Source organism: Uranotaenia lowii, chromosome 2, assembly GCF_029784155.1.
Source record: "Uranotaenia lowii strain MFRU-FL chromosome 2, ASM2978415v1, whole genome shotgun sequence".
NCBI classification, from domain to species: Eukaryota; Metazoa; Arthropoda; class Insecta; order Diptera; family Culicidae; genus Uranotaenia; species Uranotaenia lowii.
In genome coordinates, this window is record NC_073692.1 from 320,330,273 (window position 1) to 320,353,148 (window position 22,876).

At 39.0% G+C, this 22,876-nt stretch overlaps 6 protein-coding genes across 9 annotated transcripts; 4 read left to right on the plus strand and 2 right to left on the minus strand.

The window, feature by feature from the left end:
- The first annotated feature begins 650 nt into the window (after positions 1–650).
- LOC129745582 (mitochondrial DNA helicase) lies at positions 651–3,359 on the plus strand. Its single transcript, XM_055738735.1, has 4 exons — positions 651–1,005; positions 1,262–1,677; positions 1,738–2,050; positions 2,124–3,359. Exons 1-4 carry the CDS (start codon positions 807–809, stop codon positions 3,248–3,250), a joined length of 2,055 nt encoding a protein of 684 aa, XP_055594710.1. The 5' UTR covers positions 651–806; the 3' UTR covers positions 3,251–3,359.
- Positions 3,247–3,911, minus strand: LOC129745583 (cysteine-rich PDZ-binding protein). Its single transcript, XM_055738736.1, has 2 exons — positions 3,606–3,911; positions 3,247–3,532 (listed from the first exon to the last, which is right to left on the minus strand). Exons 1-2 carry the CDS (start codon positions 3,779–3,781, stop codon positions 3,403–3,405), a joined length of 306 nt encoding a protein of 101 aa, XP_055594711.1. The 5' UTR covers positions 3,782–3,911; the 3' UTR covers positions 3,247–3,402.
- Positions 3,912–6,236: 2,325 nt separating this feature from the next.
- On the plus strand, positions 6,237–9,281 carry LOC129745468 (uncharacterized). The gene is made up of 2 exons (XM_055738574.1): positions 6,237–7,254; positions 7,340–9,281. The coding sequence occupies exons 1-2, from the start codon at positions 6,251–6,253 to the stop codon at positions 7,344–7,346; spliced, it is 1,011 nt and encodes a 336-aa protein (XP_055594549.1). The 5' UTR covers positions 6,237–6,250; the 3' UTR covers positions 7,347–9,281.
- Positions 9,282–9,345: 64 nt separating this feature from the next.
- On the minus strand, positions 9,346–16,255 carry LOC129745466 (uncharacterized protein K02A2.6-like). 4 transcript variants are annotated; one of them, XM_055738573.1, is made up of 5 exons: positions 15,979–16,255; positions 14,306–15,917; positions 14,149–14,234; positions 11,967–13,700; positions 9,346–11,866 (listed from the first exon to the last, which is right to left on the minus strand). In XM_055738573.1, the coding sequence occupies exons 4-5, from the start codon at positions 13,149–13,151 to the stop codon at positions 9,455–9,457; spliced, it is 3,597 nt and encodes a 1,198-aa protein (XP_055594548.1). In that variant the 5' UTR covers positions 13,152–13,700; positions 14,149–14,234; positions 14,306–15,917; positions 15,979–16,255; the 3' UTR covers positions 9,346–9,454. The 4 variants fall into 4 exon arrangements, with proteins under 4 accessions (XP_055594548.1, XP_055594545.1, XP_055594546.1 ...); XM_055738570.1 differs by having other exon boundaries at positions 11,967–13,385; positions 13,451–13,700; positions 14,306–16,255; XM_055738571.1 differs by having other exon boundaries at positions 15,487–16,255.
- A 21-nt stretch (positions 16,256–16,276) lies between these two features.
- On the plus strand, positions 16,277–17,457 carry LOC129745469 (proteasome subunit beta type-5). The gene is made up of 3 exons (XM_055738575.1): positions 16,277–16,530; positions 16,609–17,001; positions 17,061–17,457. Exons 1-3 carry the CDS (start codon positions 16,384–16,386, stop codon positions 17,367–17,369), a joined length of 849 nt encoding a protein of 282 aa, XP_055594550.1. The 5' UTR covers positions 16,277–16,383; the 3' UTR covers positions 17,370–17,457.
- Positions 17,458–18,984: 1,527 nt separating this feature from the next.
- Positions 18,985–21,544, plus strand: LOC129745362 (coatomer subunit delta). The gene is made up of 8 exons (XM_055738388.1): positions 18,985–19,398; positions 19,460–19,683; positions 19,748–20,151; positions 20,214–20,387; positions 20,453–20,766; positions 20,825–20,936; positions 21,009–21,174; positions 21,236–21,544. Exons 1-8 carry the CDS (start codon positions 19,356–19,358, stop codon positions 21,362–21,364), a joined length of 1,566 nt encoding a protein of 521 aa, XP_055594363.1. The 5' UTR covers positions 18,985–19,355; the 3' UTR covers positions 21,365–21,544.
- Positions 21,545–22,876: the final 1,332 nt, after the last annotated feature.

The window sequence follows — 22,876 nt, forward strand, 5'->3', positions numbered from 1 at the left end:
GTCGTGCGAGGTCCACCTTGTCGCTAGTACGAACTTCATGGATTCCCTTCGGGCCCGAGGAAAACCACCCTGTGTTCCAGTGAGAGGTGTGCTGGCCGTGAGAGATTGGACTACATGTTCGAAATATACCTTTTTCTAAAAGCTATTGACCTTCGTCTATAATTTTTTTATTTTCATATTTCTCTATTTATCTATATTCTTTTCTATTCTAATAAAAAGAGATGAACTAGATTTAGGCACACAATTTTGTTTGTGGTGTTTAAATAGCTGTGGGAAGCTGGCGATGAAAAGGAAATGTGGGTTAGATTTAAGCACGTAATTGTAAACAAACAAAACGATTTTGGCTCCTTAAAGCCCTATTGTGTTGTGAGCCTACTTGGTTGAATGATTAAACTGAATCAAAGCAATGGAAAGCTTGAAGGTATGAGCCGTTTCAAATAAAGATGTTACAAAAAAAATTAAGAAGTTCGTTCAAAAGTTTTAATTATTTGAAAATATATTTTTCTATCCAAAATGGTCTCAATTTCCCATGCAGTAGAAGAAGTACGAGAGAAAGTACGCAGCCATTGAATCATTTCAAAAGCGCAACAAAATATTTCTGGCAACACTTTAAGGATGGTAAACAAATCAACATAACCTCTGATATGCTGGATGCGCCAGTTTCGCACAGCATGATTGCAAACAACGTTACATAAAATTTAAAGCCAAAATACCGGTATAAATAATCAGAAAAGTTCTCAAAGTTTTTAAGTTACAAATTAAAAGTATTTAGGTCTCTCACTAACAATGTAACATGTGGTACAAAGATGTTCCTGAAACGTTACCTCGCGCATCACAGCATTACAGTCAGCCGTTATCTGCTGGGGGGAGATAAACTTCGCAATAGTTCATCTGCAACTACGCAATTATCTCCTCCTTTGTTGGGCGGCGGTCATGTTCGGTGGATGTCCAGCACTAGTTACGGGGAACCAGAATCCCTCAAACGAGATGACCCATCGGTTCCAGGTATGTTGGGTCAATTTTGTCTAAGGAGTTGAATTCGGTCCCACGCCGTAAATATCGCAAAAAACCTACCTTTTTTCAAGACTTACGTTTCGAAAATTGTTCAATCAATCTTCAAGGAACTTGACTCGAATGATAAGTTAAAGGGTCTTTAATAAATATTAATAATAAATTATAATCTATGGACACCCATGGATCTAATGCTATCTATTCCAAAAAAATAAGAATCATGGCTTAATCAATGGACGTTTCTTTCAAGGCTCCACCTGGTCACTGTACAACATTCGGAAGGTGCTGAAAGCATCGACTGCGGAAACTACTGAGGGGTTCGCTTGCATTCAGACGAGTTGTCCTGTTTGCCACATCACTCCCGGGGAAAGTCCATCACCAGGAACAGCCATCAAGAGGGAAAACATTTACATCAACAAAACGACTGGCAATTTCACCTGTTCGGCCTGCCAATATTTAGGAAGGTGGGATCATGTTGAAAAGTTTTTCGTTTCCAGCAGCGGAAAAAGTTATGGCGGCAAAACTATACAGGAAATCCGCAAATTGAGGGATGCTTTTTTGGAAGCCAAGAAACAAAACGTGAAGCCAGCAGTAGAATTTCCTTCAGGCTTGGTTGAAGTGGATGAAACTATTGCCCCAAAAGTTTGTCACAAATTAGGATTAAATGTAAGGAATCTTTGGATAGACATTTCGATTGTATTTTAATCTTAATTAATTTATTCTCAGAATATTCCTCCAGCAAGCCTTTTGGCTATCTCAGCCAAATGGGATTCCAAAGACGAAAGCTTATATGTGCCTCTAATAGATGTAGAATCAAAAATGGTTGGCTACAAGGTACTCAGTGTGGGACCCCAGCCCTACGGCAATGGACTGGTCGAAAGAACGGTACCCGAAAACAACTGTTCCGGATTAGTGTATCTGAAATGCTCTACCTCGCACTCATTCAACATCGCCAAACCAAATTCCAAAGAACATACAAGCGCCATTCTAGTATTAAGTATCATAGATTTGCTGGCCCTGAGTACGGCAAAAATTAACGGTAAGCACAGCTTCTGCATTGTTCCATAATAATCATAATAGTGTTTATAATATTCTTTTTTACTTGTGTTCAGCAACTGCCATATGTCTTCCGCATGATCTGAAAGCCCTTCCCCAACAGTGCCTACCTGGGCTGGAACGCTTCCAAAAACTTACCCTCTGGTTCAATTACGACACGGCTGGGTGGGATACTGCTCGGAATTACGCCAAAAAATTGGACGAACGGCGGTGTACCTTTGTAAGACCGACAGACGCTCATCCAACACCAGCAAAGGCGATAAGCCAAGGCCAGGACCTGAAGACAATCTTCTCTAAGGCCCAACCGATTCTGCACCAATCGATAACGACTTTTCACTCGCTCAGACAGGATGTTCTGAGTGATTTGCAGAACATTGACAAAGTTCAGGGGGTCAAGTGGAAGCGCTATCCGACTTTGAACAAACTTCTCAAAGGTCACAGAAAGGGAGAGCTCACTGTACTGACGGGACCAACTGGTTGCGGAAAAACAACATTTATGTCCGACTACTCTTTGGATCTGGCTCTGCAAGGAGTTTCGACGCTGTGGGGATCATTCGAAATCAGAAACACTCGATTGGCGTCCACCTTACTGAGACAGATGGCTGGACAACCGTTAGATGTGAACCTTGCGGAATTCGATTATTGGGCTGATGAATTTGAACGGTTACCGCTCTATTTTATGACGTTCCATGGGCAACAACCGATAAGAGTGGTGATGGAAGCTATTGAACATGCCCAATACGTTCACGATATTCAGCATGTTATTATCGATAATCTGCAGTTTATGATGGGCGTTTCCGAGGAAAGTATGAAGCATTTGGATCGGTACTGGAAGCAGGACGCAATCATTGCCTCCTTTAGATCGTTTGCAACCCGCAAAAATTGCCATGTAACATTAGTGATCCACCCACGCAAAGAGCGGGACACAGACGAACTGACCACGAGTTCAATTTTCGGAGGAGCCAAAGCTTCCCAGGAGGCTGACAATGTACTAATCATTCAGGACAAACGGTTGACCTCGGTGCGAGGAAAAAAGTACCTTCAAGTGGCGAAAAATCGTTACAGTGGGGACCTGGGCATAATGCCTCTCGACTTCGATAAATCTAGTTTAAGCTACGCACAGCAGAAGAGGAAAAAGTCAGAACCCACGCCGGAAGAACTAATCAAACAAAGTGATAATTAATGAGGTTGATTCACTTTATTACCATGTATTTACTTTCTTTTGAAGTATGTTATCAAAGTGCATTTTGAAGGTATGGAAAATTAAAATATAGAATGTTACTAATTATACGGCTATTCTATCTTAATGCTATACACTTCACATATGAACCGCAATCAAGCAGAAGATTGTCGGTAATTTTTAACATCCATAAGTTTTTTCCCGCACATCGCACATATCCCTTTTTTGTACGAACACTGCTGACAGTAGTACGATCCTGCTTGGTGAATTTTCTGTTTACAAATTCTAAAAAAAAATTTAAAAAAACCCTTGCAACCACCGAATGACCTCAAACGACAAAACAAAAAGCAAATCTTACCTGCATGGGGCAAACGTTGCCGACATCGGGTTGTACCGGTTTTTCGCTGCACTGGTGAGGGCTTTGTTTTCGTTGATTTTCCGGCCACCGCCTTCGGTTGTGTTCCGGGCTCCCGCCTTCCACGGATCTGGTGTTATCACTTTGCCCAACTTCTTTTCGCACTTTTCACAAACCATTTTTGATCGTTTCGGGAAAACTGAGAGCGGAAAACACCAAAATAAAAGTAAATTTAAACGATTTTTGAAGATTTTTTGTAAAAAAAACTTTCTGTTTACAAACAAAACAGTTTTTAGTTACACACTCTTAGCAGGTTACTTGAAATTTGTGATGAACTCAACTTCTAGCCGAACTCAAAATTGAGATGTTATATCCTTTCGAAAGGCAAACATCAAATCTCGCGTGAGCTTTCATTACGTCGAATGAAACAAAATTTGAAAAACTGAGATATTCACTAAAAAAGCTTCATTATAACATTATCTACCTATGTGATTGATAAAACAATCAATTTAAACCCTTTTAATATATAAAATTTAAGACTTTCAAAATGACGAATGAAACAAAACCTTGATTGCCAATTTCAATGTTGCTTACGTCCCTTCTTCCAAACGGCGAATGTGCAGAGGAAGAAAAACGTAGCACATACGCTATGGATTCCATGAGCAAACAAGTGTATACAGGTATATAGAGGTTATCAGAATATCAACCTGGCAATGAATATTATTTCAGATTCTTGTTTTCAAGCGTTCTTAAATCGATACTCAAGCAGGCTATCGAACGCTGTAAAATAGTGCAGCAAGGAAAAGAAACCGAACAGCAGCAGTAGCAGCAAACATAACAACTAACAGCAACAGGCTGATCGGCAGCAGCCTGCTGCTGTTAGTCACCCAATCACCCGATTCACTTAAGCCTCGTCCGCACTCGGCAACTTGAAATGTGATTTCGGTTGAAGAGACTTGTTTATGTTTACATTTTGGTTGCTGAAAGTCTCCCATACTTGTCGGGAGACTTGAGACATGCATCTTTTCGTCTAGTTCAAAATGTAAACATAAACAAGTCTAAGCAACCGAAATCGCAGTCCAAGTTGCCTAGTGTGGACTAGGCTTAAGTTAACATTCACTATGCCGAGAAAATTGAAAATTTACTGGTAATTGCCTCAGAAACATTTGGGCGTAAGTGCAAGTTGAACGAATCAAAGGACGAATGAGACAAATTTCCCCTCCAGCTGATCGGCAACAGAAAGCTGATCAGCAGCAGCGAGCTGGTTTGACCGATGGCGCACCCGATTCACACATTTCATTATGCATTTACTCACCAATTTACCGCAACACTAGATATTTCACTTATTAAACAGCCACTACGCCGAGAAAATTGAAAATTTCCCATAGTGTTTGCATCAGAAACATTTGGGCGTAAGTGCAAGTTGAACGAATCAAAGGACGAAAGAAAAGAGACGAATGAAACAAATTTCCCCTCCAAACGACGAATGTGTTCAGACGTATGTTCCTATATGATTAAAAAATAGCTCTAAAAATTGCAAAAAAATAAATTCATAATGTGGAATATCTAAGACTATTAGTTTCCATGAATATTGCGTATTTTTTGAAGGGTTATCGGCGAAGGAATAAAATTAGGATTTGAAAAATACTCTGCAAATTTCAGAAGCGTTTTTCTCGATTCGGTGTTTCTGTTTCATTCGACGTAATGAAAGCTCACGCGAGAAATCAATGACAATTTTTCCGACACGAAATGCGATGCGATGCGAGAAGGAGAAAAACGCTCTTTCAATTGCAAAACTCCCAAATGGAATCCCAAAGTTTGAGGATTTTGAGGACGAATAGTTGTTAGTTTTCTGCACCAATCAAACTAATCCGGAAAAACTGGTGTTGTTTCGTAAGTTTCTCCAAACTCCGAATGGAAAGTTGGTTCCAGCAAACACTTCGATTATTTTAAAGACAACTGTGGCAGAAATGTGTCATATTTTTATCCATTTATCGCGCTGTACTTTTTGAAGGCTAATTAAATTCTTAAAAAAAAAAAAAAAAAAGATTGTCTCTTGTCCAATTGGCTGCGTGCTTTTTCTGTTTTCAACCCAAATTTTGTTGTGGGTTTCCGGCTACTTAATTTAAATAACGCAAAACGAGCAAGTGGAAACTTTTCAATTCGGAATACGACCTTTTGAATTTCGACCAAACAAAAATAAAAATTTTCCAGTTTTAAATTTTGTGACGGTTGAGCCGCCGTAGCGCACAGTGGTTACATTTGATTTCTAGTGAAGCGAAAATAAAAACCAAGATCCGAAGCACAAAAAGTGAATTAGTTGCTTTTGTCATCGAAAATACATTGAAGGCTTAGATTATTGGCAGATTGGAATGAGTGTTGGGGACGGTGCCCCAATAGGGGCACCAATGAGTGGCATTCTTGATAATGGTGAACGGAAAAGAAGGAACGTGATCCAAGATGGCGGAAAAAGACCGTTGGAAAAATGTCTATACACACACAGTGATAGTGGTCCTTATAAGGTCATTGTAGAAAGGCAAAGAGAAAAAGCAAAAGAAAAAGAAAACGAAGAAGAAAACGATTCAGAAAGCGAGGTAGAAAATGAAACGGAGAAACCAATTGGAATCAACAAAATTTCAGTAGGATTGATGTTAAAACAAAATGGCTTTACGAAAGTGATAATGGACATTCGAAAGATTGGTCGCTCAAAAGTACTAGTGTACTTCGAAGAATGGCAGGCAGCAAATAGGCTGGTGAACTGCCGAAATCTGTCCCTGAAGAATTATGTAGCGTACATACCGAGGGGTTTCGTAACTGTAAAGGGTGTAATAGGTGGCATTCCGGATGACATAGACATCACGGAGCTGACAAACGAAATCGAGTCCAGCAAAGACATCGTGGAGATCTTCCGAATGCATCGAATGGTAAATAAGGAAAAGGTCGCAACAAAAAAGGTAGGTCTAGTATTTCGTTCTAACAAGCTTCCGGATTCGGTCCGAATATATGCGGTAAACATGAGGGTGGAGCCTTATATCAACAGAACAGTTATGTGTTATGCCTGCTTACGGTATGGCCACATAGCGGACAACTGCAAGGGAAAGAAGAGGTGTATAAATTGCGGAGATGCGGAAGGTAAAGAGCATGACAGCAAAAATTGTGGTAACATAACCAAATGTGTGCACTGTAAAGAAAACCATAAAGCATCTGACCCTAAGTGCCCTGAACGAGCGAAACAGGCAGCCATTAAAAAGTTAATGGCATGCCAAAACCTAACCTATCAGGAGGCGAAAGATGAATTCAAGTTGGAGGTTCGAAATGGGTTTGACGTACTTTCCAACATGAGGGAATTCCCCAGTATATATGAGAGTTTCGCATCAGTGACTGCAAAAAACGGAAACAATGTTTCAAAACAACAAATACAACCCAAAAAGTCAATGGCATCTACAAATACATATGGTGAAAGCAGTAAACAATCCGTTAGGTCAAATGTACAGTACAATCAAAAACCGAAAAAAAATCCCAACAATCTTGAAGAAGCAGGTCACAGTTTCTCACAAACAAAGAAAAGAAAAACCTCAACGTCACACGAAAACGAGGATACAGAAATTCAGGAGCAAATGCCAGTACAAAAATATTTGGAACTGCGCAAACGGTGGGAGGAAAAAATGCAATTATTAGCGAATCAAAAGGAAAATTATAAAACGGTTATGAAGAATTCATTTGATGTTCTTACACAGATGGTAGCAACGAACAACGAAGATGGGCGCCTGATGATGACAGAAGTCTTGAAAGAGATGGGTAAACTGTTGGGACACAACGAACAGGGTATCGTGTTTAAATCGCAAAATAATGATGGCCTTCAAAATAATACAACATAACATACAGAGTCTAAATAAAAATAAAATCGAGCTATCACATGAGCTTAATGTTAAAAAGTATGACGCAGCTTTACTGTCAGAAATTTGGGCAAATCAAGATAAACTTAACTCTCTTAATATAAGTGGGTACCATAAAATTTTGAAACCAAGAAATACTACTTTGGGCGGTGGTGTAGGAATATATATCAGAAATGTCTATAACTACAAAATGTACCAACTTAGCTCTGATGAACTTTTTGAAGTAATTGGGATCGAGATACCAAGTAAACAAATAAGTTTGATATCAATATATGTAAATCCAAGAATTTCTAGTAATGAATTGGAACTTAGATTAAACAAACTATTAGATGAAACAAGGAATATAAAAGGGCTTGTTATAGGTGGTGACTTCAATTCACACAATATTAGTTGGGGATGTAACAATACAAACAACAAAGGAAAAATACTATACGATCTTATCAGCACTACAAACCTGTTAATTCTAAATGATGGTAGGAAGACCTACATACCAGCTTCTTTGAATTTTACACCGAGTGCCATAGATTTGACTCTTTGTACTCCAGATATTTTCAACGGAATTTTATGGAACGTATTAGATCATAGTCTAGGAGGATCAGCACACATGATTGTGGAAATAGAGATTCAACAAAAAACCTCGAAAAAGAAAAGACGTATAGTAAATACAAAAGATCTTAACAGAGCAATAGCATCCATAGCACCGGAGGACTTTAACAATCTGAAAGAGTTAGAGTCAATTGTTATGACTACGATAAATCAAAATAGTTGCATAAGCTCATTAACCCCCAAATATTATTGGAGTCAAGAACTTAACGAACTCTACAAAAATAAACAAGTATGCAGAAGAATGTATAACGGTTTGTCAAACGAAACCAACCTGTTATCAATGCTCAAAGCAAATGCAAAGTTCCTTAAAGCTAAAAGAATTCTTATGAGAGAAAAACTGTGTGAAATTACCAAAAATATAGACCCAAGAAACTCAAAAGCTAATTGGAAATTAGTTAAAAACCTCAAATACCATCATAACGATAGAACAAAAAATAACGAAATATTGACATCTTCAGAAAAAACGAATGTATTCCTAAATCACAATTTCGGCACCTCACAAGTAGGTTTGGTCCCAATTGAATCTCCCATACAAATAGAAGAACCGAGAAAACTTTTGACATTAGAGTCATGGAATAACATATTACAGACGAAAAAAAAACGCTCTGCACCAGGAACGGACAAAATCACATATGAAACGTTGCGATGTTTAGACCGCAGTGTGAAGGATAAGATAGTGAACGACATGAACTCATATTTCAATTCAGGTACATTGCCCCATCATTTAAAAACCATTAAAGTGGTTCCTATCCTTAAACCAGGGAAGGATCCTAGTAATCCCGAATCCTACAGACCGATTTCTTTACTATCAACTCTGACCAAATCTACTAACACAGCGGTATTAAAATTATTGCAACAACATACCGAGGAGAACAAATTACTCCCGGCTTTATCCTTTGGTTTTAGGTCAGGAAAATCGACGGAAGATTGTTTAGCTTTCGTAACCAACCACTTAATGGAAGGCAAAAGAAATCAAATTATAAGTATTGCAGTATTCTTTGATTTCAGTAACGCATTCAACGCGGTAAATGTAGAAAAGCTGAACACGAGGCTCACAGAAATGTGTTTCCCCTCAGATTTGAACACATGGGTGAAGAACTTCCTAAATAACAGAGAACTGACAATAAAAACAGATCAAGGTCAAGTCACAAAGACAGTCTCAACGGGATTACCTCAAGGCGATGTAATGTCCCTGTGGTATTTCCGGAATTTCTACAAACAATAAAACACGTCTTTGCAGTTTGATGTATAATCCAAGAATGTATTTTCACTGAAAAGCCTACTTTAAAATATTACAATTCTGATGATCATGCTGACGTGATCACAAGTAATCACCATATCTCGTTTAGTTTAAGCAAAGTTTGAGGTTTGTTGAACTTTCATGACATAATCCAGGAATCTTGAAGGCTTTCGACGTTCGCGATTAGCTGACAACCTTCCCCGGACTTCAGCAACGTTTGATGATATTAATGTATTATTGATAGCAGGTTCTTGTTCATTTGCTGATACTTCATCGTCAATCGTTATCGGTGTATTTATGAGCGTGGCTTCATCGAGATCTTCAATTTCAGAACTGGAATCCTGTTCTAAAGGTATTCGCTTCAAATGAGCTACATTTCGTTCGAATGATCTCCCTGAATCATCCTCCACTACCGCTCTTGGACCCACTCTTTCTGTAACGGTAAACTGTGTTTTCCCAAACTTAGTTGATAATTTATTTGATGGAACTAGATTTTCCATTAAAACTTTATCCCCCTGTTGAATTTTTGATGTCTCAGCTCCACGACGAATGTCTTCTGTTTCTTTACCTTTATGCTTCCTCATGCGGTCTTGATCACGATAATCAGTTGATGTTGGTGTAGTTTCCAAATCTTCGATAGTTGGCAATTTTGAACGAATTGTTCTCCCATAACACAACTCAGTAGGTGTTTTTCCTGTAGTCGAATGTGGAGTTGTATAGTACATCATAAGATAATCTTTAAGATCTTTCTTCCAATCTCTACCGAAGGCATGGCTAATTTGAAGTCTCTTCAATAAAGATCGATTTTGCCTTTCAACAAGACCATTTTCTTGAGGCCAATATGGTGCTGTGTGATTAAGCGTTATTCCATGTACTTTACAGAATTCCTCAAATTCTTTCCCTACAAATTGTTTAGCATTATCAAGAGTTATCGTTCTTGGATATCCAAGTCTTGTGAAAATTTGGTTCAACTTATCCACCGTGTCACGTGATGTAATGCGATTCATGATTTCTACTTCTTTGTATCGACTGAAATAATCTATCACAACCAATAAATATTCTCCCGATGGAAGAGGTCCCATGAAATCGATTGCTATATCAATCCAAGGTTTCAACGGTAACTCTCGTCGTGCCATCGGAATTGGCTTGCTGGGAAGTCCAGTTAGTCTACATCCCTCACAATCAAGAACATATTTCTTGATATCCTTATCCATCATAGGCCACCAAGCCCTTTCTCGCAATCGCTTCTTCATCACAGATTCGCCTGGATGACCTTCATGTCCCAGTTCTAACATTCGATGCCGTAAAATTTTTGGAACGACCAGTTTGTTGCAACGCACAACCATATCGCTAAGAATTCCAAGTTCATTTGCAAATGGTTCATAATGTTTAACTAAAGAACTTGACCATATTCCTGTACGCAAACAATCTTTCACAGTCTTTAACTCCAGATCGGAAAGTGTTGCTTCTTCTAGTTCTTGAATATCAATAGCAACGGACTCTTTGACAGCGAGCACCAAAAATTTATTATCTTGTTCGAAATCTCCAGAAGGTTCTTGCTCGACTAACCGTGAAAGAGAATCTGCTATGTTTCCTGAACCTTTTCGGTACTTCACAACGAACCGGAAAGACTGCAATCGTAGAACCCAACGTTCAATTCGTGCACATGGTGTCGATGTAGGAGCAAAAATAATTTCCAAAGGCTTATGATCAGTTTCAAGTTCAAATTCACGACCAATCAAATAAATTGAAAATTTCTCAACCGCCCAGACTAAAGCCAATGCTTCTTTTTCCGTCTGACAATAACGACTTTCTGTTTTAGATAAACTTTTGCTTGCATAGCGAATGACTCGAGGTTCATTATCGGTGTGATCAATAAACTGAATTAAAACAGCTCCTAGAGCAACTGGAGACGCATCGGCGACTACTCTAGTTCGGAGATTGTTATCAAAAAACGATAGAGTTCGGACATTTGAAATAGCTTGTTTCAGATGTTGAAAACTTTCTTCATGCTTCGCTTCCCATTTGAATCTAATATTTTTGCAAATAAGTTCTCGTAAAGGTGCTGTTATAGTTGCTAAATTCGGTATAAATTTGCCAATATACGTTACAAGTCCAAGAAAACTTCGAACTTCTTCCGAAGTTCTAGGTTTGCGAAATTTTTGCAAACAGCCTATTTTGTTCTCCATTGGTCGAACTCCTTCAGCAGAAATCTTATGTCCTAGAAATTCTATCTCGCGTACTTTGAAGATGCATTTTTGATTATTGAGGAGAATATTACGACTTTTTAAGACAGCTAATATTTGTGACAAACTTCGGTCATGTTCTTCTTGAGTTTCACCATAAACGAAAATATCATCAATATAATTGATTACATTTTCACAACCAATCAATATTTGTTCGAGAGTCTTCTGAAACATTTCAGGTGCACATGAAATTCCAAACATTAAACGCTTATAGCGAAATAATCCTTTATGACTTATAAATGTTGTAATATAACGGGAGGACTCTTCTAATTCAATCTGAGAATCAATTAATAACAAACAAAAATTATATTTCACACATTTTAAAATACATATCAGAAACACAAAGATCTTTAAATATTTCAGTAAAGAAAATTACCTGATGAAAAGCGTCTTTTATGTCTAGACGACTAAAAAAATTAGCAGACTTCAGGCGTGGCAAAAAATCTTCAAACGTCGGCATCATGTAATGTTCTCTTATAATAGCTTGATTGGCGCGTCTCATGTCAACACATAAACGTAAATCACCATTGTCCTTGAGAATGGTAACTAACGGAGATACCCATGTAGCTCCACCTTCAACTGGTTCTATGATGTCGTTGGCCAACAATTGAGCAATCTTTTCTTCAATTCTAGACAGCAGAGCAACAGGTGGTCTACGAACACGTTGTGCTACAGGGTTTACATTCGAATTTACAGGTATGCGTAGTAGAACATTTTTCATTTTTGGAAATGGACGTTTTTCAAATGAAACAACAGAGTTAACTGATTGGGGCAATCCAATTGTCAACACACCAAGTAATTTGGCAGTCTCTTTGCCAAGTAGAGGCTGTGCTCCATCAACAACGACAAAGAATGTAGCGACTTGCTCCGATTGGGGTAAACCATCAACAGATATAACTGCTTCAAACACTGTTGATATTTGTAGAGGTTTTGATAAAGTACCATAACCACGAAGAGTGGTGTTAGGTAGACGCTCAGGCTGACGAACTTTAACTCCTTGTTGCTTCATGTATTCCCAGGTGGTGAAATCGATGATATTTTTGGAACTACCAGAATCTACTAGCATTTGGATGAGCACACCACCAATTTTCAACCACATCATTTCGTCACCATCTCCAATTTGATAAATGAAACTCTGTTGTTCTTGATTAACATTGTTCTCCGTTGATTCTATCAACCGTACGTTGTGTGATTTAAATTTCTTATTCTGTTGTTGAAAAAAATTAGCCGAATGTTGACGCTTGTTAGTCACCTGTTTCCCAGTAGACTTACAGCACTGAGGATAATGTCCCATTTTAGAACACTTTGGACACTTAAACCCTCTAGCTGGACATAATGGATCGTTGGCAAAATGATTTTTGTCTCCACACCGGTAACATGCATTATTTAAAATATTTCTTTGATCTAGAATTCTATTCACATTGGAATTAACTTGGAAAACATTGGGTCCGGAAATTTCATTAATTGTAAGAGCTTGAAATTTAATCGATTCTGTCGATCTGACTATCCTTGTAAGTTGAGCTAAGGATAAATTTTCTTCTTGAAGTAATTTTTCTCGCATTTCCGGTGAAGAATGCTGAATAACTTTGTCAATTATCCTTAACTCACGACTTTCCACTTCCGATTTACCAAAATTACATTTATTCGCTTGTTCCAAACAACGAGTAAGGAATTTTGATAGTGACTCTTTTTCACCATCTTGTCCCGTTTGAAGAAACAGTTTACAAAATTCGTTTCGTTCATAGGATTCATGATGTTTTGGTGAGAAAAACTCATCGAGTTTTGCAATAGCTACCTAAAGTTTTACCATATTATGTGAGTATATGGAATTAAAAAAAAAATAAACTTATCAACAGTTACCTTAAAAGGGTCTACATTATGCGCTTTATCCTCAGCAACATTTGCACCATCAAGTGAATAAAACACATCCTGGAGTTCAACACCTCCTTTGGCTAGTAAAATATTTCTCAACCTGGTTGCATTTTTCTCTCCTGCAGCTGCTACAATCACTTCGAAATTACGTCGCCATTTATGCCATTCTGTCCGAATTTATGTTGTATGTAGATGATTGAATTTAAAAGGACAGATATTCCAAGCTTCCATTTGAAGGCTAAAATTATAATACTATTAGTAACAGGTGATGTCATGGTAACGTATTTAAAATTTATTGTAGTGAATTGAGCAACGAAAATTTGAAAAATTTCCAGTATTCAAGCTCGAAGCCAATCATTTTTCTGGCTCGAAGCCAACGGTATTTCAAGCTCGAAGCCAACCGTTTTTTTTTTTTCAAGCTCGAAGCCAATCATTTTTCCGGCTCGAAGCCAACGGTATTTCAAGCTCGAAGCCAACCGTTTTTTTTCAAGCTCGAAGCCAATCATTTTCCCGGCCGAAGCCAACGGTATTTCAAGCTCGAAGCCAACCGTTTTTCAAGCTCGAAGCCAAAAAAAAAATTTAAAATTTTTTTTTAGTCACTGGAATGATTTTTATACAATCTCTAAAACAGTGCGATTGTTTTATAAGATTGATTAAAAGACTAATAAAGAACAAAAATGACTTACATGTAATAAAATGAATTCTTATAATCCTTGGATACTAAAATTATTCTTCTTTTCACTCGTCGCCAGATGTGGTATTTCCGGAATTTCTACAAACAATAAAACACGTCTTTGCAGTTTGATGTATAATCCAAGAATGTATTTTCACTGAAAAGCCTACTTTAAAATATTACAATTCTGATGATCATGCTGACGTGATCACAAGTAATCACCATAGTCCCCGACACTGTTTAATCTCTACACGACAAAACTTCACAGCACAGATCCAGAAGAAGAAAAGATAGTCACTGTACAGTTTGCTGATGACTTCATCAAGATTGTTCAGGGAAAAACTTTAAAAGAAGCCATAGACAAAGCGCAACGTGCCATCAACCGTTTTGCTAATTACAGTATAGAGCTTAATCTTCAGCTGAACCCAAGCAAAACCAAGGCTATGGTGTTCATCCAGAAAAATGTAGATCTAGGACTAACCGTCATGGGATCACCTATTGAAAATGTGAGAAACTATAAATATCTGGGTGTTTTCCTTGACAAAAAACTCAATTTTGTCGCACACATAAAAGAATTAAAGTCCAAAATAAAAGATCGACAAAACATGCTGAAAATTGTAGGAAGCATAAAAAAGGGAGCAACACCCAGAGTGATGATTCTCTTTCATAAAGCACTGTACGGGAGCTACTTATCTTACGGAAGCGCGATTTACGGAGACACTCCAAAGACCTACCAGGAAATGTTAGCAGTAGCCAGTAGGCAATGCCAACGAATAGCTACTGGATGCACCAAGACCACTCCAATTAACACCCTTGCAGCATTGGCGAACGAGGAGCCTCTAACCCTAAAACGGTACTACTACGCTTTGAAAAAAATTACTCAACACTTCAAAAAAAAGGACGCTATTGCCGAACAACTAAATGCACTTGAAGAACATGAGAATGTCCAAAACTCTAAAGTACATACGTTCATGGAAAAAGTCTATTTGACTAATTCGCAAAGAGTCAAAAATGTTTACGAAAACTATGAAATGATAAATTCAACAGACATAGACGTGCGACCATTCATAGACGGAGTTCCGATCAATAAAAAGAAAATGAACACATCCACGATGCGACAAATAACATTGGACCACTTAAATAACGAATACCGACATTGTACGCAAATTTACACGGACGCCTCTAAAACTACGGAGGGCTGCGGTGTAGGCGTGTATATGAGAGATTCCGAAACGAAGATCAGCTTACGACTCGACCAACCAGTTTGTATCATGACAGCAGAATTAATCGCAATTCAAATAGCCCTGAAAGAAATCGCAAGTTTAGAAACCGAAAGGAATGTAATACTTACAGATTCACAAGCAGCATGCCAACTGCTTCTTTCTTGCCAAATAGAAAAAAGCTGGGATCAACTGACAGGCGAAATATGTCGCAATTTGCAGCTTACTAAATCCATACTTCAATGGATACCGGGACACATCGGTGTTGCAGGGAACGAAGAAGCCGATTGCCTGGCCAAGACAGGAGTTAATTCGGATGCAATTGTTCTAAACAAATTGCTTTGGATCGACGCTATTAGAAGCTATAAACAGGAACTGGGAACCGCAACGAACCAATGGTATCAAGAAATGGCATTAAACGGCAACAAAGGGAAGAAATTTTTCGATTTGTGCACCGAATTTCCAATCAAACCGTGGTTCTGGTACGCCGAACTGGACGGGGAAGAGATCCGTTTGCTGAATAGAGTTCTTGCTGGCCATGACTTTTCAGAGTACTGGTTGGCTAAAATGAAAATTGGAAACCATGAATATTGCGAACTTTGCCCACAAAAAATAAACACCACAGAACATGCTCTGCTAGACTGTGTGAAATTTAACCACTTGAGGAATCACTTCGACTGGGAAAACTTCCAAAAAATAAGTGAAATAGTGAAGAACCAAACAAAAAATTTTAACAAACAAAGGCTGAAAGAGATTCTGAAATTCCTAAAAATGGCTAAGTTACGTGTGTAACGATCCAACGTTACACAGATGACAGCCGTCAAATGACAAAAAAAAGCGAAATGGCGATATGAGGCCTTGCTCCTCAGGCCAAATAAACGCAAAATACAACAACAACAACAACAACAAATTTTGTGAACCTACTGTGGCTGTCAGTGTTGCATTTTGTTTGTCATCACTCGCGAAACAGTTTTCCGCTAGCGAAGTTCTTTTCAATTCAATTTAATTATCCCGAAAAACAGTTAAAAATGGCTTTAGCAGACGTTTGTGGCCTTTCAAAAACGGGACTTTTCGATCCCTCCCCAATGGGCTACCAATCCTTCCAGCGGGACTTGACCGTGGGCTGCCAAAACTTGGACAACAATTTCTCGCTAGCGGTTCCGCCATACCAGGACGTAAGTATACAATCGAGGTTATGTTACCTCTTTACTGTCTGCAAAACACCTAATCATTGTGTCCGAATCCATTTCCAGCCGGCTCACAATTTGGCCAAACTGCAATCCCATGGCGAATCCAGTGGAATCAAGATGGATTTCGATCACGGAACCACCACGCTTGGGTTCCGATTCCAGGGAGGTGTCATCTTGGCCGTGGATTCCCGAGCCACTGGTGGTCAGTTCATCGGATCCCAGACCATGAAGAAGATCGTGGAAATCAATGATTATCTGTTGGGAACGTTGGCTGGAGGAGCAGCCGATTGTGTTTACTGGGATAGAGTGTTGGCCAAGGAATGCCGGATCTACGAACTGAGAAATAAGGAACGCATTTCGGTAGCCGCTGCCAGCAAAATAATGTCCAATATTGTTTACTACTACAAGGGAATGGGACTTAGCATGGGTATGATGCTGGCCGGATACGACAAGCGAGTAAGATTTTAAATATGCATTGACTATGGGCGGATTTTAACTTATTTCCTCTTTCTAAGGGACCTCAACTGTACTACATTGATTCTGAGGGAACCCGAACACCCGGAAAAGTTTTCTCCGTAGGAAGTGGATCCATCTATGCCTATGGTGTTTTGGATTCCGGCTATCGGTGGGATTTGAAAGACGAAGAGGCGCAAGATTTGGGTCGACGGGCCATCTATCATGCTACCCATCGGGACGCTTATTCCGGTGGCATTGTGCGAGTGTACCACATCAAGCCGACCGGATGGGTCAACATTTCCAACCAGGATTGTATGGACTTGCACTTCAAGTACCAGGAGGAGAAGGACCAGAAGTTCGGGGCTTAAGGGCGTTTGTTCGGTATTCTACTATAAATGAAAAAAACTCCTTGCGATAATTTTTAAAATTAAAATAAATATTTGATAATGGAATAAAGTGTTTGTGATTCGCATCTTTACATGATCAAACTCCGAAACTGAATCTTCATATAAAATTTTCAAAGTTCGAAATTTAAGTTCTTAGATTAAATTAAAAATAAATGCCGTAATACTCTTTAAAATCTCTCCTGAGTTTCATGCAGTCAGAAGAAACTTGAAAACATGCATGCAAGTGTTTAAAATGCAGACGAGAGATTTGGATTGGATCCTCTATTGAAACCTACATTCAGACAATTTGGAACTTGGAACAGGTAGATGTTTTTTATTGCCTAGTACGTCTCGGTGGTCGAGTGGTTAGCGTGGTAAGATGTTAATCGCTGGTCCACTGATGGCATGGGTTCGATTCCTATCTCGGTACTGGGTGTTTAAATGTTAATCTTAAGTTGTCCACGTCATTTAATTCAGTCTGTAAAGCCTAAATCGGCTAAGACGGTGTATGTCTTTTTTAGTAGCTTTTAAAAGGCATATGATACCGGTTCGAGGTTTTTTGAGACGTGAGACTTTTAGGGAAGAATGACCCTGGCATTGAAAAAAAGGCTTGAGACTTGCAACTTTAGACTTTAAACCTTGGACAAGACAACTGCATTACGATCTTAAGAACAGCAATAGGAGACCACCAACGGACCCCAATGGAAACTGTTTTAGAATGCAATCCTTTTATTGTCCTCTCCCCTTTACTTGTAAATAATTTTCTAACCTTTGAGTCGCCACTACTGTTAAAGTACTCTATCCTAACAAAATATAAAAATATTACAGCTGAGACCCAAAGTTTGAGACATGAGACCTGAAACCTGTGAGCGTGAGACATGAGACTTACATTTGAGACATTAGACTTGAGTCATGAGCCATGAGTCCAGAGAATTCAGACATGAGACATGAAGGTTGATGTTCGGAGACCTCTGAAATCTGATATCGCCATAGGTTTCTAATCTCACTTCTCAAGTTCACGACTTTTGTCTTTCCACGTCTCAATTCTTACTGTTTAACCCCGTTTAACAAAATACACTTCCCATGGCTCATTTCTAATGGGTCATTTTTTGTTTTGACATCCAACTTCAAACGACTCTTTTCTAACTTTTTAAGTAATACTTCTCGCATGTCTAACGTCTAAACGTTTCACGAAGCACATTTCAGGGATCACGTCTAACGTTTCATGTCTCAGGTCTCATATCTTGTGTCTCACGCAAGTCTCAGTTCTCATGTCTCAGCTGATTTATGCCTCAGTATTATGTCTTACGACTTAGTCTATGAACTCAGATCTTGGGTCTCATAAGAATCAGGTCATACATCTCAGGTCTCAGGTATAATTTCTATTGTCTCAAATTTTAAAGTGGATCCTTGGTCCAACAAAACGGGTTTAAGTCGAGTTAAAACCTTGAAGTAAATAAAACTGTAATTTGCAACTTATTTTCCTCAATTTAACCCAAAAGCATTTCTCTGGGTGCATAAAAATGAAAATCTTCTAAAAGTTAGGTGACGGTTTTCGTCAGTGTAAATTGAAAATTGTGTCAAAAAGTTGGTGTGTTGTCTGCAATTTATTGTTAATTTAAAAAAACCCTCAAGTTTTTGTCAAAAATTAGTTTTTTTACCATTGAATGGCGAACTGAGATGCCCTAAATTAAAAACTACCTGTGAAAAGTTATAAAAGATCAATTATAAGGGTAGAAAAACTACTTTTTTTGGGGAATTTACATAGCCTCGCCATCGCAAGTGCAAAACGTCACGACCTCACACGTCAGCCGGAATTTATTTTTTTTCTATTCAGCGCTCCCGTTTATGTAGTCGGTGGCCCTTTGGCAAATATCCGTCGCAATCGTAAACAAGAAACGGAACCAAATTCGGACGGTAGTTCTTTTTTGCTTATGTTCAGAACTTAAAAATCATAACTAGCTCGAAATGGTTCTCATAGCAGCGGCCGTATGCACCAAAGCTGGCAAAAGTAAGTGCTGCTCTTACTGAATGCAATATGAAATGATGAAACTATTTTCGATTCTTTTTAGCAATCGTCTCCCGGCAGTTCGTCGAGATGACCAAGGCTCGAATCGAGGGACTGCTCGCAGCTTTCCCGAAGCTGATGACATCCGGTAAGCAGCACACTTTCGTGGAAACCGATTCAGTTCGGTACGTGTATCAGCCCTTGGAAAAGCTGTACATGCTGCTGATCACCACTAAAGCCAGTAACATCCTGGAGGATTTGGAGACGCTTCGATTGTTCTCGAAAGTGGTCAGTTGTTTTGTTAATCATAATGTCTAAATCGTTACCTGAAATTTGAAATATTCCGTTCCAGATTCCAGAATACTGTCGTTCACTCGAGGAAAAAGAAATCATAGAAAATGCATTTGACTTGATTTTTGCCTTCGATGAAATCGTTGCACTCGGTTATCGAGAGAGCGTCAATCTGGCTCAGATCAAAACCTTCGTCGAGATGGATTCGCACGAGGAGAAGGTGTACCAAGCTGTTCGGCAAACGCAGGAACGGGAAGCCAAGCAGAAGATGCGAGAACGCGCGAAAGAATTGCAACGACAGCGAATGGAACAGAAGAAGAGCGGCGGAGGTGGCCGTCTTCCGTTTGCAACCGTTGGCGGTGCTGAAGGATTCGGGAACAACTCCAGTGGAGGAATTTCGAACCACTCGTCCATTTCGTCTGCCTCGATTGGAATCGGCGAAATCAAGGCGGCTTCCTCGGCACCGTAAGCTTAATCTGATTTGATAACATGAGTAAAGTTTTTAATTTTTAACTTTTTCATTTAAGGAAACCGGCTGCTCCGAAGAATGCGCTTAAACTTGGCGGTAAGAATCGCGATGTGGATTCCTTCGTTGATCAGCTCAAAAGTGAAGGCGAAAAGGTTGTTGCAAACCCAACACCTTCTTCAGCTCAGACAGCTGCTGTAAAGGCCAAACCTGTTTCGGATGTCCCGATGGATGAGTAAGAATTGTTAAAGCCCGTTTGGAAACCGTTCTAGTAGTTCATTTGCACCTTTTTATTTTCAGTGTTCACCTTCGCATGGAGGACAAGATTACGGTTCGTGTTGGTCGCGACGGGGGTTTGCAAAACTTTGAACTGTCTGGCTTGCTAACGCTTCGCATAGCCGACGAAAAGTACGGTCGTATTCGGGTACAGCTGGACAACTCGGACCAGCGAGGCATCCAACTACAAACTCATCCCAATGTGGACAAAGAGCTGTTCAAGAGTCGATGCCAGATCGGTTTAAAGAACCCTGCGAAACCGTTCCCACTCAATACGGATGTCGGTGTGCTTAAATGGCGCTACCAGACGCAGGATGAGTCCGCCGTACCGCTGACTAGTAAGTTGCCAACGGTTTTTCAACGAATATCTTCTGTTAATAATCAAACCAATTTCAGTAAATTGCTGGCCATCGGAAAATGCAGAGGGTGGATGTGATGTCAACATTGAGTATGAGTTAGAACATCCTCGACTAGAGCTGCATGACGTCTGCATAACTATTCCAATGCCGTAAATATCCATTTCTTGAACAAACTCATCTAACATTGCGATCACTTAACGACGTTTTTTTTCCTCAAACAGCATGAACATAACTCCCTCGATTGCGGAATGCGACGGAGACTACAATCATGATTCTCGTAAGAATGTTCTTTACTGGAATCTGCCCGTCATAGACGCCTCCAGCAAACAGGGTTCAATGGAATTCAGCGTACCCAATTCTATCCCGGGAGACTTCTTCCCCTTGGATGTAAGACCAATCGATCTATCAATTGTTTTTGGATTTTAATAATTATCCGTTCTTTTTAAAGGTTTCTTTCACATCGAAGATCCCGTACGCCGATCTGAAACCGCTCAAGATCCAGCTGGTGGAAGACGAGACCGATGTAAAATATTCCACGGAAACGCTTTTCTTCGCAGAGAAGTACGAAATTGTGTAAACTTTTTCGACCAGATACTCTGCTTGGTTCGTACAGTTAAGTTGCCGCTTCGGTAAATCATTATCTTCAATCGGTAAAGTGTGCAACACAATAACACAGCATTAAAAAAGGATAGATACATTCTACAACTACTTTATATAGTTTCTAATCAAACAAAATATATACATAATACATAAGTCATTCAAAATCTTTGCACCCGTTCTAGTTAAAACAAGTTAAGCTCCCTTTAGTGCAACGATTCGGTGTGCAGGTGAAGCATGAAAAAAAATTATGTAACGGCAATAGTTACATATAATTTATTTCTCTGTAAAATGAGAAGTTTTTTTTAATAAAATTTATTAAATAACTGAATGTTCAACATTAATGCGATACACACACACACACACACACATAAAAGTGTAGGCACACATTGAGCGTGCAGCGAAATAATCTTTCAGCTGCAAAGAATAAACAGAATAATTCCGGGTGTACCAACAACAGAAACTATTTTTTTTTTAAATTTACTGAATTCGAATGTCCCTGGACCCTGGCACCACAAGACAAGATGGAAAAGTGTGAACAATTCCATAGAAAATTCATGTCTTCCTCTATAGTTCTACTATGATCGGTGGTTCTACTGTCATGCCAGCTCGCGAATACTGACCCGACGAAATCAGTTGCATATGAAGTTTTTCAAAGGAAATTTTGAAGGAGTTGTCCAAGATTGGGCCATTATTGGGATTATAGAAACATCAACGTTGATTTTAACAATCAACAGCACCATTATCCCGGAATTTATCCATTTCGGTCTCCTTTGTGTTCGCACGCGCATATATTATTCGCAGCCTCTATTATGCCGACGATGTTTGCAACAGGTCACCCTAAAAGCCGTTGCAAAAACCTATTGGTTTGAAAAAATTGCTCCCGTAATCATGATTGTGCCGATTGCCAAGTCGAACCCTTTTGTGGAAACTGCAAAACAACAGGTCATTCCCTGTGGATAGAAAGTGCCCCATTTGGACAGCAGAATCCGATAAAAAAATACCGATCATCTCAAACGTCAAATTAGTATTTTTGTGAGTGGACGTATCTAAGTACATTTGGAGTGACCGCACAAAAATCACAAGTTTTATGAACTGCTGCATCCCTAAAAAAAACTGCGGAATATCATCAACGCTTGGTAGCCTGTGTTTTCACGGTCAAAAGCGGATGTTCCCAGCAAGCCTCTCTAATAAAACATTTGAACAAACAAACTATGTTTCTAACACGGAACTACATCGGGCAAATGCTGCGAAAAGACGTGAACGAGATATGCAGAAAGTAGTAAGTAAGAAAATACCTAAGTAAGTAATAAAATGAGTTAATAAACAAGTAAGTAGTAACACAGGAAGTAAGAAGTAAAGAAGTAAGTGAGTAAGTAAGCAAATAAGTAAGTAGAGATGTAAGTAAGTTAACGAGTAAGTAAGTCAGTCAGTCAGTAAGTAGGTAAGAAAGAGAGTAAATAAATAAATAAGTAGTTAAGAAGGTAAGTAA

Coding starts and splice junctions, on each gene's coding strand:
- LOC129745362 (XM_055738388.1), top strand. CDS start 19,356: ATGGTTCTCATAGCAGCGGCCGTATGCACCAAAGCTGGCAAAA. Junction 19,399..19,459: donor ATGCACCAAAGCTGGCAAAA/GTAAGTGCTGCT, acceptor GATTCTTTTTAG/CAATCGTCTCCCGGCAGTTC. Junction 19,684..19,747: donor TTCGATTGTTCTCGAAAGTG/GTCAGTTGTTTT, acceptor ATTCCGTTCCAG/ATTCCAGAATACTGTCGTTC.
- LOC129745583 (XM_055738736.1), bottom strand. CDS start 3,781: ATGGTTTGTGAAAAGTGCGAAAAGAAGTTGGGCAAAGTGATAACACCA. Junction 3,533..3,605: donor GCAACGTTTGCCCCATGCAG/GTAAGATTTGCT, acceptor ATTTTTTTTTAG/AATTTGTAAACAGAAAATTC.
- LOC129745469 (XM_055738575.1), top strand. CDS start 16,384: ATGGCTTTAGCAGACGTTTGTGGCCTTTCAAAAACGGGACTTTTCGAT. Junction 16,531..16,608: donor CGGTTCCGCCATACCAGGAC/GTAAGTATACAA, acceptor ATCCATTTCCAG/CCGGCTCACAATTTGGCCAA. Junction 17,002..17,060: donor TGGCCGGATACGACAAGCGA/GTAAGATTTTAA, acceptor CCTCTTTCTAAG/GGACCTCAACTGTACTACAT.
- LOC129745582 (XM_055738735.1), top strand. CDS start 807: ATGTTCCTGAAACGTTACCTCGCGCATCACAGCATTACAGTCAGCCGT. Junction 1,006..1,261: donor AGATGACCCATCGGTTCCAG/GTATGTTGGGTC, acceptor GTTTCTTTCAAG/GCTCCACCTGGTCACTGTAC. Junction 2,051..2,123: donor GAGTACGGCAAAAATTAACG/GTAAGCACAGCT, acceptor ACTTGTGTTCAG/CAACTGCCATATGTCTTCCG.
- LOC129745466 (XM_055738573.1), bottom strand. CDS start 13,151: ATGCGAGAAAAATTACTTCAAGAAGAAAATTTATCCTTAGCTCAACTT. Junction 11,867..11,966: donor TAAAAGACGCTTTTCATCAG/GTAATTTTCTTT, acceptor ATTGATTCTCAG/ATTGAATTAGAAGAGTCCTC.
- LOC129745468 (XM_055738574.1), top strand. CDS start 6,251: ATGTTAAAACAAAATGGCTTTACGAAAGTGATAATGGACATTCGAAAG.